General features: G+C 54.0%; 1 protein-coding gene across 3 annotated transcripts in view; it reads right to left on the bottom strand.

Annotated features, from left to right (window-relative positions):
• Positions 1-17,787, bottom strand: part of GSN (gelsolin) — a 60,947-nt gene that overhangs the window by 12,614 nt on the left and 30,546 nt on the right. The window contains exons 3-11 of one of the 3 annotated variants that reach the window (XM_027550691.1): positions 17,402-17,472; positions 15,885-16,089; positions 15,059-15,213; positions 9,025-9,186; positions 6,957-7,106; positions 4,901-4,990; positions 2,252-2,384; positions 1,688-1,776; positions 1,309-1,524 (exon numbers count right to left, since the gene is read on the bottom strand). In XM_027550691.1, the coding sequence (XP_027406492.1) occupies positions 1,309-1,524; positions 1,688-1,776; positions 2,252-2,384; positions 4,901-4,990; positions 6,957-7,106; positions 9,025-9,186; positions 15,059-15,213; positions 15,885-16,089; positions 17,402-17,425 (1,224 nt within the window). In that variant the 5' untranslated portion in view covers positions 17,426-17,472. Of the gene's footprint in view, positions 1-1,308; positions 1,525-1,687; positions 1,777-2,251; positions 2,385-4,900; positions 4,991-6,956; positions 7,107-9,024; positions 9,187-15,058; positions 15,214-15,884; positions 16,090-17,401; positions 17,473-17,513; positions 17,696-17,787 lie in introns of those variants that run through there. The other 2 variants (XM_027550690.1, XM_027550692.1) reach the window with 2 other exon arrangements.

Raw genomic sequence — 17,787 nt, 5'->3', positions numbered from 1 at the left:
GCAAAGCTCGGGTGACGGTTTTCCAAGCGGTCACGAAGCCCTGCAGCGCCACCTGGTGGTGCTGCGAGTCCTGGCACGTAGAACCTTTGAACCTCGAAAATTCTTGAAGGTGATGGCGTGGGATTAAGCCTCATTTTAGCAGGGGCTTCTCTGGTGGCTCAGACAGTAAAAACATCTCCCTGCGATGCAGGAGACCTGCGTTCGACCTCTGGGTCGGGAAGATCCCCTGGAGAAGGGAATGGCAACCCACTCCAGTATTCTTGCCCATGGACAGAGGAGCCAGGTAGGCTACGGTCCAGGGACTAACATTTAACTTAAGCTTCATTTCACAGATGAGGAAAGTGAGGTTCAAAAAGGTTAAGTAACTTCCCCAAGACCACACCGCTGAGCTGCCGGGGCTCTTTCCACATCGCCCTATCCTGGCTCATTTTCATCGCGTGCTCCTCTGCCACTGAACTAATGAACCAATGACAGAACCAGTAATAAATCAGAACGAACATTTCGCCATTTCTATTATGTAGGGTGGGATCGACGTCTGAAGTTGATTCTACCTCCTAAACATCTCGGAATCCCACTCCCCACCTCTCCATCTTCTCTGTGAACTCCTTGGGCTCACGGCCATCTCCTCTTCCCTAAACTATTGCAACGACCTCCGCATGAGGTCTCTACTCCCATTCTCCTGTCTCGAACTCATTTTCACAGCGAGTTCTGGAAGCACAGAACTGAGCCTGTCACATTTCTGCCTTTAAAAAAAGAAAAAGAAAAAACCCTCACTAGCACCTAATGGTTGATACAGAATCAAGGCCACACTTTTGGACAAGGAATTTAAGGCCCTCCCCTGAGAATATCCTCAGCACCAGGCTCCCAGGACAGCTCCCTGCCCGAATACCCACTCTTACTCTGGCAGCAAACCTCCTCACACTCGGAGGCCCCACCCAAGGGTCCCCATCTCTATGGAGATGCCCCAACCACCCACCTCCACTGCCCTTCCTGCGTTCCCAGAGTCCCTGTGCATCCCCCATGTTCCACTGACCACACAGGTCTCAGCAACCAGCTGTGCCCACCTCCCCTCCCGTCCCAGCACTCTTCACGGAAAGGGCAGGGTCTCAGACACTTGCAGGGAGCCCTCAAGACAGCAGGGGCTTAGGACATGTTGGTTGTAAAACTCAAGCAAGACAAAAGAATCCCACCCATCAAAACTGGGGTCAAAGCCTCTTAGAGAAACATCCTCAGAGAAGAGGTGGGCCAGAGGTGCCAGGGAGGGAGCTGGAAGGCGCCTCGACACGCCCGCCCCAGCGCCCCAGGTACCTGCTTCTGCCCTCTGCCGTCATCATCCATGCCGTGCTGGGCGGCCATGGCAGTGGAGGTGTGCAGGGTGGCCGCGTCGAAGGGCACGCGCTCCACGTTGGCAATGTGGCTGGAGAGATAGCTCAGGCCCGGGCCGTCCGTCTGGTCTGGGTCCCGCCAGTTCTTGAAGAACTGTTTGAACAGCGGGGTCTCGCCGCCCTCGGGAAGGACAGAGACCTGGCAGGGATGGAGCAAGAGAAGGTTGTGGCTGGGCTGGAGTCCCCGGAGGGCAGAGGCCACCCGGCCAGGGTCCTCCAGGGAGCCTCAGACACCCTGTCCAAGCAGCCCTCCCCACCCCACCGGGCCCACTCTCACTGTCCCACCCAGCTCCCTGGCTCACCTGGGTCTGCCTGGGGTAGTCCATCTTGGAGATGAAGTCGGACGCTGTTTTGAGGGCGGCCTTCCTCTCCTCGGTGTTGGCCTGCCTGCCTGTTGGCCGAAGGCGAGCAAGAGTCCTGGGGTCAGGGCTGCACCCCAGTGCTCAGCGGCCCAGGGAGAGCAGAAGGCACGCCTCCCTCCCTTTCGTTCCTAGACCGTGGACGGCCAAGGCCAGAGGCCCCAGAGCTGACCACGCCATGAGCTCCCGGGAGTCCAGCGAGGGGTCCTGGCTAATGACCTGGAGCACACCAACCCACTTACTGAGCTCAGAACTACACTCAACTTGCTGCATTTAATCCACACAGCAACCTGCTGTGATGATCAGTAGCTTGTCCTCATTTGCATATAAGGAAGTCAGGGTCTTAGAGAGGTTAAGTGACTTGACCAAGGCCACTCAGCCAGTAGGGAAGTTGCGACTCAAGAGCCCCAGCCTCCCTGTATGCCCCAGGCTCGTGAGCCGAGTTCCGCAAGGCTGCAGGGGCGCCCGTGTAAGGCCCTGTCGGAGCCCTTCCCCTCACCCCAGTACCTTTCCAGACAAAGATCTTTCCGTCTTTGCCGTGGTCCAGGATGAAGCAGTCCTCTGACCTCAAGGCCCCCTGGGCGAAGGGGTTCTCGTCAGCCACGAGGGAGACCGACATGGTGCCTGCACCATTGGAGACCTGGGGGAATGAGAGGGACCCCGGGCCTGTGAGTGGTCTTCCCCACCTCGGCCTGCCCACGGGCGCCCCCAAGCCCGCACTTGCAGAGGCCGACAACCCACGCCACCTCAAATGACGCTGCAGAGAAATACAGCCCTGAGGCTCATGTGGAATTTCTTGGTCCTTTTCCACCTTCTCACAACCACATCTGTGACCTACACATGGGTGTGGCTTGGAAATGGCAGCCAGAGAGGGAAGGGAATCAAATGCGGGAGTGCAGGGGGCATAGGAAAACCACCGCCCAGCTGATGAAAGGACGTTCAAGCTCATCGGCTTAAACAAGGACGCACACGATAAAAGCAACGCGGTCTACATGCAGTGCGGGCTACAGAGCTGGGACCTGGAGGGGGAAACGGGGAAATCTGAATGAAGCTTGCAGTTTACTTAACAGCATTGAACCGATGTTTCTTAGTTTTGACAAAAGTACCGGGTTATGTTAAGATGTTCAAGGGAAGCTGGGTGAAGGGTATATGGGAACCTTCTGAACCGTCTTTGCAATTTTTCTGTAAATCTAAAAACTATTCTAAAATAAAAAGTTCATTGAACTCTTCTGAGGGTACCCTACTTGTCCAAATTCAAAAGATTTGACAGTACCCACGGCTGACAAGACTCCGGTAAACAGGTGAGGGTGATCAAGGAGCCTTCCAGAATGCAGTTTAGTACCGTGTCAGGAAGTTAAATAACAAGTGTTCTGCATTTATTGAAAACTTACTTTGTGCCAGGCACTGTTCTAAAAACCTTATGTAATTTAGTAACTTCTACAGTTACAGAACTCCTTTAATCCTTACAGCAACCCTAAAGGTAATCTTATTACTGCCCCTGTTTCCTTCACAAGGAAACCAAGGCGCAGGGAGGTGAGGTCACCTGCACAGCTAGAGAGCGCCAGATCCGGGATTCGCAGCCAGACAGTGCAAGTCCAGAGCCTGTGCTCCTGTCAGTTACTCTCAGGGCAGAACCTTCCTCCCTGGGGTAGGACGGACAGTCTAACTGCAGAACTGGTATTTTTGTGTTTCTGTTTTCTTCTGGTCCTGCCACGCAGCTGAATGCAGACATCAATTCCCTGTCTCGGGACGGAACCAGGGCCATAGCAGTGGAAGCCCACAGTCCAAACCACTCGGCAACCAGGGAACTCCCGAGAGGCAGCGCCTTCTTTTTTTTTTTTTTTTTTCTTTTGTCATTTATTTTATGGTAATTGGTATATACCAAAAAATTTTCATCTTGAGGAGACAAATATACTTAACTATTCTGTTAACAGTTTTTTTCCTTAATATATGTGTTTTCCTGAAGTTAGTTGACTAGTTAACGTACAATGTTTCACATAACAAGGTTCCTCAGCTACACACACACACAATTTTGGGGATTATTCTCCACCATAGGTTACTACCAGTTACTGACTGTAGCTCCCCGTCCAAGAACCAGTATTTTCAATCACTGACTCCTCATTCAGCCTGTGACCCAAGCAATCCACATCTGGAAACCTCCCCCAATGCCATACTTAGCACACACGCACAGAGAGACTGCTGGCGATCAGAAAAGGAGGAAACGTTCTCGTGCCCATCATTAGGGGTCTGCAGAGATTTCCACATTCATAAAATAAAATACTACACAGCCGTTATACAGGGTCCAGTGGAAAAAAGAAGTATGAATAGCCTGCATCTGTTAATATCAAATAGAGATGGAAAAACACATAAGGAGACCCAGGAAACTGGAGTTTCCTTTACCAAACGGGCAACCATGTAACCACGGCAACCCAAGGAGCAGGGAGGAGAGGAGGCTGACTCTCTTAAACTGAGTATTGTTACTTTTGTAATTAAAACCCATTTTTAAATAGTACTGGCTATCTTAAACTAATAAAATTAGACTGACTTTTATTTTTTTATGTTCTTGAGTATTGCTCAACCCTAGTACTTACGACAAATACGTATTATTACTTCAATATCAGAATAAATATCAGTAATGTGGTCTTCCTGCGGTGGTGATACGAATCTGCACCTCATTCTGCTATTATTTCACCACAAACAAGCTTAGGGCACAACTCGGGCAACACAGGCTGAGGTCAGACATCCCCGGCTCAAGATCAGCCTTAGTCCAGCTTTTCAAAACCATAAGAAGAAATTATAAAGTCACTGCCCATAACACACACATAGACACACACTTCTGTAGTACTTTGCTGGATTTCCCCTTGGACCCCCCAGAGATCCTGCAACGTGGACTCTGCGGCCCTCCGCCCTCCCCACTTCATGGGCCCCGTCGGTGACAGTGGCACCGATGTGTCTGCGGTCGCCCACACGCTTGTTCCCGGGGCAGAGGCGCAGAGGCAGCAGACGGGCGTCCCCTGGAGCCGTAAGAAGCCGAGTCCCCCCATGGCACCCCCACACGTGCTGGCTCAAAGCCCCTGGCCAGTACAGCTGGGGAAGCCCAGGTCTCCTGCACCCCCTTCCAGAGCTCAAGACCCAGGGACCTCAGCCCAGGCTCACCTTGTACAGCTTGGCCAGCTTGCGGTTGGCCGCGTCCTCCTTGGCTGTGTCCTCGGTCCCTGCGGGCAGAGCTGGCTTGGGGCCCAGCACCTGCGGAGATGGAGAGATGGAAGAAAGCATGGCGGTGAGCTCCTGGCAGCCTGCCGCCCCCCAGGGAGGAGACTGAGCTCCAGAGAGAGCTTTCTCCCCAGGCAAGCAGGGACCACGTGGGCCTCCACCATCCACAGCAACCTTCCACTTGGGGCAGGACTCCCTGTGGAGATGTCCTGGATCCCTGACTGTGCCTGTGGGGTGCAGAACCCAGCCAGGGCTGCCTGTGGAGTCTGTCCCTCCCTGACCCCTGTCTCCAGGAGCTCCAGGAGGACCCCGTGCAGTCCTTCAGATGTTTACCATTTCCACCAAGCCTTCTGAGAAGGATAAGTACAGCTACCAACACCTCCCACCACCTGCCTTCAGTGGACCTCACTTCACCTTTGCAGCCATGCTAAGAGGCACAGGGGCTTCCCTGGAGGCTCAGCTGGTGAAGAATCCACCTGCAACGCGGGAGACCTGGGTTTGATCCCTGGGTTGGGAAGATCCCCTGGAGAAGGGAAAGGCTACTACCCACTCCAGTATTCTGGCCTGGAGAACTACAGTCCATGGGGTCGCAAAGAGTCGGACACGACTGAGCAACTTTCACTTTCAAGAGGCACGGATTACCACTCTCATTTCACAGGCAAGGAAACCAAGTCCACAGAGAGGCAGCACCTTGTCTACACCACTTAGTTCAGCTCAGTTCAGTCGCTCAGTCATGTCCGACTCTTTGCAACCCCATCAACTGCAGCACGCTAGGCCTCCCTGTCCATCACCAACTCCCGGAGTCCACCCAAACCCATGTCTATCGAGTCGGTGATGCCATCCAGCCACCTCATCCTCTGTCGTCCCCTTCTCCTCCTGCCCTCAATCTTTCCCAGCATCACAGTCTTTTCAAATGAGTCAGCTCTTCGCATCAGGTGGCCAAAGTATTGGAGCTTCAGCTTCAGCATCAGTCCTTCCAATGAACACCCAAGACTGATCTCCTTTAGGATGGACTGGTTGGATCTCCTTGCAGTCCAAGGGACTCTCAAGAGTCTTCTCCAACACCACAGTTCAAAAACATCAATTCTTCGGTGCTCAGCTTTCTTTAAAGTCCAACGCTCACATCCATACATGAGCACTGGAAAAACCATGGCCTTGACTAGATGGACTTTTGTTGGCAAAGTAATGTCTCTGCTTTTTAATATGCTGTCTAGGTTGGTCATAACTTTGCTTCCAAGGAGCAAGCGTCTTTTAATTTCATGGCTGCAGTTCCATCTGCAGTGATTTTGGAGCCCAGAAAAATAAAGTCTACACCACTATTAGGTGGCTAAGTAGAAATTTGAACCCATATCCCTGCGACATTAGAATCTATCTTCACGTCTCCATTCTGCGCCACCTTCGGCCTCAACGGCCCCAGCTATTGCCCCTCTCAAGCCATGCTTGGTGTCCAAGCTCTTTCCCCATAACAGTCACCTTCTGCTCTTCCTAAAAACCAGCGCTCAACAGCCCCAGGCAAGCAGGAGAGACAAGTGGCACGAAGCACAGCCTGTGGTCTCCTCCTTTTCCTAGCGACCTTTAGCTCTATTGATACATCCTCAAAGCACACTGGTTGGCGATGCCTATCATGCAATTGACGAAATGGGTCATAAACTAATTGGAATGGTCAGAAGAGGAAAGAGGGGACTGGGTCTCCGTTGTCTCTTTCTGGCCTGGCTCTAGCACCAGGCTTGTCCTCAGAAGACGCCAAGACCCTCTTGCTCAGCTCCTTTAGAGGATCCGACCCTCTTGGCAGAAGGGTGTGGCTCACAGCCCGGATGCACTGGATCCTGGGATGCCAGCCCCACCTCTCAGGGGAGTCTGGGGAAGGTCAGGGGGAGACTCCTCGGCTTGGTAGAAAAACAAAGTCACCCCACAGTTGCCTACTGGACGGAGAGAAGGAATGAGCCCCCGTCCCCTTGCTCAGCCCCACCCTGTGCTCCCGGGACGCGGCCGCAGGTACCTCGAGCATGGCCTCAGGCTCGGCGCCCTCCTCGGAAACGTGCACGCGGGCCCGGCCACTCCGCTCGTTGTCCCGGATGCCCTTGGACACCTGTGTGGCCTTCAGCCTCTCAAAGCGGTTGCTGCTGGAGCCACACCACTGGTAGATGTCCTGTAAGACAAGGCCCCCACGTGAGGCAGCGCCCCCTGCCCGCCTTCATAGACGCCCAGCCGAGCGACGTGACAAGCACACCTGTTCTCTGCTTGCCCAGATGAGGGCTGGTGGAGCACACACACCCACATCCAAGCACAGCAGGTGTCACGTGTGTGTACCAAGGCACGTGAGGGTCTGCTGCGGGCGTGTGTTTTTCATAGGTACACCTACTTACAGAATGTGCACAAAGATGTATGCCTGAGGATGGGAGTGAAACTGGTCCAACCACTTTCGAAAACCACGTGACTGTGCCTTTTTAAAGCTCCATATGCAAATATGCTACAACCCAGCCATCCCTCTCCTGGGAAAATACCCAACAGTAATGCATGCAAATGTCCACCAAAAGACATGTGCAAGAATGCAGTGTCTGATTCAGACTGCTTGCTCTCAAGACAGCTCACCATCGTCGCTGAGAATCATTGAACTGATGATATTTCCCTTTCTTTCTTTTTCTACCGTGGATTTTCATTCATGCAGAATAACCATGAATTGATATTAGTATCAATAAAACTATGTACCTGTTTTAAAATAAAGCTTTTGCAAGAAGGCTCAGAGTTGCATCCCTTTGAAGAGCCCCAAACTCTCCCAAGTGTCCGTCAACAGTAGAACAGATAAACCGGCAAAGTGTATGTAACAAGGAGAAGGAACAAGCTACAACTAAAGGCAACGGCAGTACGGATGGGCCTTGGAAAGACAATGTTGGGCAAAACCAGTCAGACAGCAAGAGGAAAGGTTCCAGGAACATGAAGTTCAGGAACAGGTGGAACTGCGGGTGGAGGAACTCTGGGGTGAGAGTTACCCATGGGGAGGAAGGGACTAGAAGAGGCCACACGGGGCCTCCCAGGGCTGGCGGTGCTCTTTCCTGAGCTGGTGTTAACTACACGGGCACGCCCACTCCGTCAGATCATCCAGCGGCACACGCAGAATTCACACGCTCTTCTGTGCATCTGTCACACTTTCATCACAAGCTTATGCTCAGTGTGTGTCTGTTTGCTGTCAAGGTGCTAGGTCACGTCCAACTCCTATGCGACCCCCATGCACTGCGGCCCACCAGGCTCCTCTGCCCAGGGATTTCCCAGGCAAGCGTACTGCAGTGGGCTGCCTTTTCCCTCTCCGATAGACATTATACCACCTGTATACGTGAGGCCGGGGACAGAACGTCTGGCCACGTCTTCCTGCAGGAATGCGTGTATGTGGATTTGGGAAGGATATGTACAAAGCATCACACGTCTATAAGGTGCGTCTGGGTAAGCGCACCCCACACTCACCCACACAAGTGAGCCACAGACAAGTGAGCATGTGCAACTACACAGTGACACGCACATGCGTGGGTCCTTGAACAACACACCCAAGTCTCCACGTGCAGACATTCATCATGATGACGTGCCTACACCTGCTGGCAAGAGCTTATAGCTTTTTCTGATAGAGGCACAGTTGACTTACAACACTATGTAAGCCTCGGGGGCACAACACAGTGATTTACTACTTTTAAAGACTATTCGCCGTTTGTAGTTATTATAGCATATTGGCTACATCTCAAGAGCCTATAGGTTTTGAACACGCCCGCCATATACGTGCAAGTGAGTGACCATGAATAAAAGATACACAAGACGCGCATGTCAACATGCCCGGGGACCACACACCACCGAGGCCGTTCACAGTCTGTGCGCGTGTACCTGACGAGCCTGAGTCTCTGCGCCACGCACACCTCCCCTGAGTCTCTGCGGGTGTGTCTGACTCATACACAGCACAGGGCCCGCTGCCCCTGCGACCCGCCCCACCGTGTCTTCACATTGTTCACGTGGATGAGCCCACCTCCCCAGGCCAAGCCTGGGGCACTGCAGTGGCCCCTGAGAAAGGGCAGGGCAGAACTCACGTTGCCCAGGTCCAGGATGAAGCAGTCGCCGTTGTTGAAGCTCTCCCAGGACACAGGCACCTCGGTGGCACGGACCACACGCCGCCCTTTGACCTGGAAGAGTCTCTGCACCACCACCTCGTTGGGGACCACGTGCTTGAATCCCGACGCCACGCCTCCTTTCTGTTGGGTCAAGGAGACAGCGTTAGTCCAGGGGAGAGGGTCTGGGGACGGACAGGAATGATCTGAAGGGCACAGTGGCCCACACGCCAGTGGACTTCCAGCGGATACCCCACCTCTGCACCTTGCTGCCAGCCTTTTGAATCTCATACTCTAACAAAGACCCCGGGGCCCATTTTCCTGGATCAAAATGCTACAAACAGTCCCTTTTCAAAATGTGCATTCCCCAAGGAATGTTCTAAGGAATGCTAATCCCCCAAGATATTCTGCAAGGAAAGGATTCCCTGATCAGGGAAGCACAAGGCATGCCCTTCACTTGCCCCCTGACTGTTACACAACGCACATCCGCATCATAAAGGCACTGGGAAATCCAACGGTAAATACACTCGCTTGGCATGTTTTAGAGAGCACTTCCCTGCCTTGAGTCAAGATACTGCTTTTCTCTTCCACATCCTGCCTGCAACTCAAGTGTTCTGCAAAACCCGCTTTAAGAAGCGCTCATTCAAATCTTTCCCATCCTTCAAGGCTCTCTAGGAAGAGTCAAGACTGTGCCCCTCCCCCACCCCCATGATGCTGCAGCGAGTTCCAGCTGTGCCTTCAGAGGCAGCTGTGGGTAACGGACAGAGCACTGACCTCAGGCCCAAGTCCCTGCCCTGCCACTGGAGTGCTGGGGGACTCTGGGGAAGTCTCTTGCCCTCTCTGAGCCTCAGGCCTCCTCCTCCTGGAACGGCGATCTAAGCCCTTGCTGTGCCGCCCTCCGCAGTCATCATCAGGTCCCAGGGAAGTTCAGGAAGGCTTCCCAGCAGCAGTCAAAACTGCCCGTGGGGGCTTCCCTGGTGGCTCAGTGGTGGAGAATCCGCCCGCCAATGCAGGAGGCCTGGGTTTGATCCCTGGTCTGGGAAGAACCCACAGGCCTGGTGGCAGCTAAGCCCGGGGTCCACAACTATCGAGCCTGCGCTCTGGAGCCCGGGAGCCGTAACTGCTGAACCCACACACGGCAAACACCGAAGCCCCGGTGCTCCAGAGCCCGTGCTCTGCGACAGGAGAGGCCCCGGAATGAGACGCCCACGCGCCACAACTAGAGAAAAACCCGCCCAGCAAGGCAAAAAAAAAAAAAAACCTACCCTCGGGACAGGAGAAAGTCAAGTGGGCTGGGTGTCCTCATGAGCAGTCCCCAGCCCTGGATGCTCACCGGCCCCAAGCCCCAGGGAGGGCAAGTCAGAGAAGAGAAGGTGCTCACAAGCTTCCCATTTCACCCATGAGTATACTGAAGAAGGGGTCGCAAAGAGTCAGACATGACTGAGCGATGAAACTCAACTGCACTGATACTGAAGACCAGCGAAGTGAAGTGACTTACTCAAGGGCACTCAGTGAGCATGTGGCAAAGCTACGGAGTATAACCCCGTCTCCCGTTTCCAAAGCTGCACACGTCATGGGCCACTAAGGCTGGAACTGTGGCCACCCTCCTCCCCTCCCAGGTCCCTTGCTGACGCCTCACCTTGCAGAGCAAAGCCAGGTCTGACTTGCTGCACTGAGTCCATGAGGGCAAGGGACAAACGGAGTGTGATTGGGTTCCTATTACATCTACACACAGCAAGGAACACAGAACTGGCTGTGACATGATAATGCCATTGTGCCGGGCATTCTGCAGGAGTCATCTGTGAGGGAGGCGTCATTATCACCATCTTACAGATGCAGAGAACGGATGCCGGAAGCAGAGAGACCTGCCTGAGATCTCAAAGCTAGTAAGTGGTGGAGCTAGGTTTCAAACCCAGGTGTAAACGAATGTGTAAGGTCCACATTTTCCCCCAAAGGCAGGTTTGCTTAGAGCCCAGGTCACTAGGGTCATCCAGGATGGGAGGCAGGAACGAACACTGTCCTGAGCAGGGTCAAGTAGAAACGTGTTTTCCCTGTTGTGAGTGGGAGCGCCCTCTGCTGTCCGTTCTTGGTACCAGCATGAAGCCTTTCAACAGCACCCCCTTGGTAGGGCTCAGCAGGACCGCCTTGGTCTTCTCAGAGCCTTGTTTTCCACCTGGCTTCAGAGGCCTTCCAACTGGGAAGCATGTGAGGAAGGGCAGCTTGGGAAGACGATTCAGTGCCCCATGCTCATCTGGAATTGACCGCGGAGGTTGCCTCTTACCAAGTCCATGCCAGGCTCCTCCGTCATGGACATGCAATGTGGTCCCCACAAACTCCTGAGGTCCCAAATCTCATCATCCCACTTTTCAGGCAAGAAAATTGAGGTGCAAAGAGGTCCAGCCCCATGCCCAGGGTCCCAGCTAATTGGTGGAAGTTTTACCCCCAAGTTTGCCCTTCCTGGGACCAGCCTTGCCCAGGTCCACCAGCCCAGGACCTCCTGAGTGTCTATGGGCAGTGCTCACCCCGGGACCCCACATGTGGAGGTAAAGAGACAGTGGGTCTGAAAAGCTTTTCCAAAAGGTGCTGAACGGACACAATGACCATTTCCATGGATTCCTTAGAGACGAGGAAATGGGAAAATGAGGGAAGAGAAAGACCCTTAACATTTTTTAATACATCTCTAAAATATTTTACTTGTTCAAGCATGTCTTCTATTTTTTGTCCAAAAAAATTAAAAACTTTTCTTTTAAAAAAGGAAAAGGGTTGTTCAATGTCATAAATCTCAGCTCCAATAAATTCTATATATGAATTTATAAATTAAAAGATACAGATTTCTAATGAGTGTGGACAGGCATTTCCTGATTGATTAACTCCTCTAATCTTACTGATCTAGGAAACTGGACTTGGAAAGATCAGTTAATACAAAAATAAAAGCAAGCTCCCAGGAGACATTAGTGAATCTCCAAGCATAAGGGGCAAGGGTTTTTTGTAAAGTTTTACTATTTTTTTATTATTTTTACTTTAATATTTAAGATTGATTGCTGCTTTCTGTGGTCTAATCATTAGTGGACAGAGATTGGCATCAAATTATTTGAACAAAATTTAATGGAATACTTTTTAAAAGCTACTTTCCAAATTAAAGTGAAGACACACACATATAAATATATACATCTATATGTTCATATATAGAGAGAAAAATTACATACCATTTGGTGTATATCTCCAAGAGTAGAATCATGGGCAACTTTACTTACTAAAAGCCTTATTTCTGTGTTTGACATTTTACAATAAGCGTGTATTATACTTGTAGTCTGAAGAAAGGTAAAAGCTATAAAAATCTACCTTTTAAAAATATGTTAAGCTCTTTATAAAACAAAGAAAAACCTATTGACTGGCACTGATCCCATCCACCCTCTAATTTCTGGGTTCCTTATCTAAAAACAGGAGGGAGGACAGGAAGGACCCAAGGGATTCTGTGGGTTTCCCACTGTGTTCCTCAGGGTCAGGGGCTTCCAGGACTCAGCCCAGCCCAGACTCTGCTGGAACAAAGGGTTTCAGATAACCCAGCTCCTTGGGGTCTCTGGGGTTCTATCCGAAAGTCAAGAGGAGGAGGAGGAAGAAGAAAAAGAGGAGGAGGAGGAAGAAGAAAAAGAGGAGGAGGGATCAAAAACAGTGCATTTGAAGGATCTGAGGGTCACAGAGCAAGATAAGACGGGCCCTAGGAAAACCCTATCTAGGGGCTCTCGTCCCTTCCCTGCCCCTGCTCACACCCCGAGCACAGAACCGGCTTCGAGGAGCAGGCTTTCACAGAAACAAGTCTTGCATAACAAGCTCTGCTCCTTGGAGATCCATAATTGATGAGGGCGCCAGGCCGGGAGCCTTGGGCTGGGCCTGCCGAGGGCAGGGGCGACCAGAGGACTTGCGGGAAGGGGAAAACAGGACCAGCCGTGGACCTCAAGTTCCCACCAAAAGCAGGGCCTTTGAGGACTGAAGCCAAAGGCAGGAGGGGTTGGGAACCCCTCCCCTAGAGCATCCTCAGAGTACGTAGGGTCCAAGAACATCCTGGGAAAATCACCAGAGCAGGGAGGAGACTTGCTAAACATGTAAATTCCTGGGCTCCATCTGAGCTAAGATAAGAGACCAGAGAGTCTTCAAATGTTTCTCTGAACTAGCCCCTTCATATCTGGGTTTAAATCCCAGCTCAATCGCTTACCAGCTCCGTAAGCCGCTTAGTCTGTCCACAAGTTAAGTCACTGCTGTCCACACAGCAACACCAGGAAGCAGGCGCTGCTGCTCAAGGGGCCTGATAAGTACTTGCTGGAAGGAAGGACGAACAGGGAGCGTGTGCCAGGACCACGCGGAGGCACGCGGCAGGCAGAAGGGCGGCCTCCTGGTTAAGTGCTCCTTCCACCTTCTGCTCTAGGAGCTGCAAAAAGTCCTGGTCTTTCTCCCCGTCCAGGGCCTGGCTTCCTAACTTCTCTCCTTCTGCTGGTACCAGGGCCCCAGAGGAGACTCCAGAAAACGTAGAGCTGGACAGGTCTGTAGAAGGCGCTCTAGGGAGGGGGGAACTGGCCGACAGGGGGCGCTGGGAGGCTCCAGGGAATCCAGTCCAGCTTCACCCAGCCCAGGGCTGAGGCCCAGTTCCCAGGACACACCCTGCCCTCTGCCATCTCTAGAGCTTTCCCATCATCTAATCCCTGGCGTGTCAGCTGGGCAGACAGCATCACCACCCGGCTAACACGAAGGAACTGGAGGCCCAGAGATGGACAATGACTTCTCGAAGGTCACACAGCATATCAGCAGCGTGCTGATGCTGCTGCTAAGTCACTTCAGTCGTGTCCGACTCTGTGCAACCCCATAGACGGCAGCCCACCAGGCTCCCCCGTCCCTGGGATTCTCCAGGCAAGAACACTGGAGGGGGTTGCCATTTCCTTCTCCAATGCATGCAAGTGAAAAGTGAAATCGAAGTAGCTCAGTCGTGTCCGACTCTTAGCGACCCCATGGACTGCAGCCCACCAGGCTTCTCCGTCCATGGGATTCTCCAGGCAAGAGTACTGGAGTGGGGTGCCATCGCCTTCTCCGATCAGCAGCGTAGATGAGGCTTAATACTACCCTGGACCCCTGCTCACGAAAGGCAGATTGGTGTACTGGGAAAAAGCTGGGAGTCAGGAAACATGGGCTCCAGTTCTGGCTCGGAGGCTGACTTGCTGTTTGATCTGGAGCATTCCTTAACCTCTCTGTGCCTCAGTTTCTCCTCCCTCCCTTAAAATAAGAGGTCTGCCTTCTGACGTTAAGGCCATCAAAGCTTGTGATCCCTTCCCTATACTGACCAAAGAGAACCCCGTTCCAAGAGGCCAGGCCCCGTGCACAGCATCTTCCAGCTTGCCTTCACCAAACCCTCTCCGCAGGCCTGGAGGGCAGGTGCAAGTGGCTGTCACGTAACCAAAGAGGACAGGGAGGCTCCGGGAGGCCAAGTGGCTGCTGGAAGTCACAGGGCATATTGGCAACAGCCTCCTGGGGCTCCCAGCGTGGCTCTGCTCAGCCCCACCTGACTAGGGGCTGGAGCTCAGAGTCTTCAGAGTTCAACAAACAGGAAGAGAATGGGATCGAGGGTCCCCTTTCAAATATCAAACATAGGCCCCTCTGTTGGCAGGGTCTCAGAACTAAAGGATACAGGCTCAAGCCCTGGGCATGCTAGGTTTGCATAGGGCAAATGCTATACACAGGGCATAGGGCCCCTGTGGCCCACCTTTTACTGCTGGGGCGAGGAGTCCACCTTGTGGAGTGACCGAAAATTTCTTCTCTCAATTTAATAAGAGACCAGAGGCTCAGAGAGGGCGTGTGATTTGTCCAAGGTCACACAGCTAGCAAGGGCCCGAAACTCAAAGCCAGGGCTAGCCAGCTCCAAGGGCTGAGCTCTGGCCTGTCTGCCTACACACCCGCACGAGCCTAAAAGGTGGACGGGCAGGAGTGAGCCCGGCCAGTGGCGCCTCTGTCCCCACTGCCCAGCACCCACCTTGTACTTGAGGCCGGACTTGAAGTAGCCGAGGAAGGTGGCCGACTCGAAGCCCTGGACCTCGCGGTGCTGCACAGCCCGGCCGTTCAGGTAGTCGTCCAGCTGCACGGTGAAGATGGCGGCTGCCCCGCTCTCGTCCTGGCTGCATTCATTGCCTGCGGGACGTCAGAGGACATGAGCCTGGCTTCCGGCCAGCGGCCCCAGCTGCCCACAGAGGAGGCGTCTGGAGCCCCTGGCAGTGCCTGAGCCTGGCTGGAGAAGCCGGGAAAGGCCCTGTCTCTTGTGAGCCTCACTGAATCCATCTGTATAATGGAGGAGGCGGGAGTTGACTCCAAGGTCTCTAAGAGTCCTCCCAGCACTCACTCACTCAAGGTCAGGCCAGGGAGCATCAGAGAAATCAAGGCACAGGGAGGGGCCAGGACTCACAGGGTCATACAGAAGAGCCTCGGCAGGACTTCAGGCTCCCGACTGAAGGGCAAACTAGAATCTGGCTGGAAAGGGTGGGTCCTGGGTTTCTAAGCCACCGCCCACTCTGAGTCCATAGATAGTGGCCTGTTTAACCCTCACAACAGTCCTACAAGGGAGTCTGGTGCAATCATCACATCCTATTTACAGAGACACTGAATGTCTTGCCAAAGGGCAGAGCTAGGGTCTGAACTTGGGGAGGCTGCCTCTAGAGTCTTGGAAACATGTAACCAAGGGCCTGGCACTCACTTGATGCTCAGTAATCGCTAAATTCCCTTCGGGGCTTCCTGGGGACCAGGTCTCAAAGGTCTGTGCTTTACAGCAGAGGGGCCGGGGCGGGGCCGGGGCCGGGCCATCTCACCCAGCCAGTAGTGGAGGTCATACTGCAGGTTCCCATTCCTCAGCTGCACCGTCTTCAGGATGACATAGGCATCGCCTGTGAAGAAGTCTCCGTAAAGGTTGGGGGGCACGGGAACCAGGTCGAACTTCTCCACACGCCAGATCTGCAGGCCGGGCTCCTTCCCTGCCTTGAGGAACTCGGGGTGTTCCACCACCATGCTGCCCGGCTGCAAGAGACAGGGCAGAGCCTGAGCAAGGGCAGGGACCACAGTGGGGACAGACCCTGGGGCACGAGGGAGGCTGGTTTCCAGCACCAAGAGTACCTCAATTGAGCCTGACTCTCCCCACCGCGTCCTAGGACCCCGCCCTCGACGAGTGAGCACACAGGGCAGAGTTTAGGCTCCAAGCCCTGCCCTGGCCAGCATCTTTCGCTCCTTCTCATCTCCCTGGTGATGGGGGACAGAAGGCTCTCCCTCCCTTCTCCCTTCCTGTCTTAGTGCCAATTGGATGCAACAGCTGAGGCACGGAGGAGTTAAGCCAGGGACCCCCAGCTAGAAAATGACAGAGCAGGAACTGGCCCAGACTCCAAGAGCTTTGGGACCATGGGGAGACCCCTCAGATGGCAATGGTAAATCTGGGGGTGGCCAGGGGCTCAGCTTAAACCCTTCCAGCATCCTCGGTGGCCCTGAGAAGTAGAAGGGTCCTCACAGAGTTCATTATCCAACTCCACCCTGCAGATCGGGAGACTGAGGCCCCAAGAGGTGAAGGGACTGTCTGCTTTGGCTCTTTTCCCCCCACGCCCCATCCACGTTCCCATCACACCTCCATTCCAGAAGGGCCTAGACGGCTGAGCCCAGGCGGCCTCCTGCGCTGTCTGCCTCCTCCCTCCTGCCCCTAAAACCCCACCCCACCCCCAAATTCCATTTCTTGGAAAAGGCGAAAGGACGCAGCAGGGGTCTGCGGGAGCCTGCTGGAGACAAGGTGGTGGAGAACGGGGGACAGGCGGTCAGACCATGCGCGGGGCTGGAAACGGAGCGGAACGGGATGGTTAGCTGGGAGTCAGATGAGGGCAATCAGCAGGTGCGGGCCACCTCGGGCCGGATCTAGTGGAAGAAGTCAAAAAACCAGACGGGAGAACTCAGGCAGCGGAGTGGAGAACAGGAAGAACAACTGGAGCGAAGAGAAACCAGACAAGGCAGAGGTGGCATCAGAGACGGGAGAAGAAATCGCAGTGACGAAGGGAAGCAGGTGAATGTGAGATGGTACAGGAAAGAGGAGGGAATCCAGGGAAGAGGGGAATCCTGTGAGAAATCAGATGAGAAAGAAGACTCTGAAATGAAAGGAGAAATCCCAGAGGGAAGGCGAGAAATGAGGCAGAGGGAAGGAGAAATCGGGAGGCAGAGATGGGTAAGAAGTCAGAAGGCAGCGCAGAGGGAAGAAATCCGGCCAAGGTGAGGTTAGCCTGTTGGGAGGGAAACAGCCAAGGCGGAGGCGCCCACCCCCTCCACCGGAGCCCCGGAAGCAGCAAGAGATACTTACAAAGCAACAAAACAGTTTTTCCATTCTAGACCTGAATTACTCCCCTTTTCCTAGAGCTGTATCTGCAAGAACTTACAATAAAGAGTTACTCCGGGGGCCCCCGGGCACTCACCCGCGCCTCGGTCACCCGCCCCTGCGGCGCCCGTGCCTGGGTCGCCCCCGGCCGCGCCGGGGTGGCCAAGCGGGCCGGCTGCGACAGCGCGCCCAGCGCCAGGACCAGCGCGCCCAGCAGCGCGCAGCGATGCGCAGCCATGGCAGCGACGGCGGCAGAAGACCCGGGAGGCAGGCAGGGGGCGGCCGGGGCCGCCAGGCTCGCCCCGGCCTAAGTAGCCGCCCGGCCCACTCCGCCCAAGCTAGAGACCGCCCCGTTTGGGAGGGCGGAGGGC

The sequence above is a fragment of the Bos indicus x Bos taurus genome, chromosome 8 (assembly GCF_003369695.1).
Source record: "Bos indicus x Bos taurus breed Angus x Brahman F1 hybrid chromosome 8, Bos_hybrid_MaternalHap_v2.0, whole genome shotgun sequence".
Lineage (NCBI taxonomy): Eukaryota > Metazoa > Chordata > Mammalia > Artiodactyla > Bovidae > Bos > Bos indicus x Bos taurus.
Note: the sequence above shows the minus strand (reverse complement) of the source record. Positions and strands in the feature narration are given on the sequence as shown.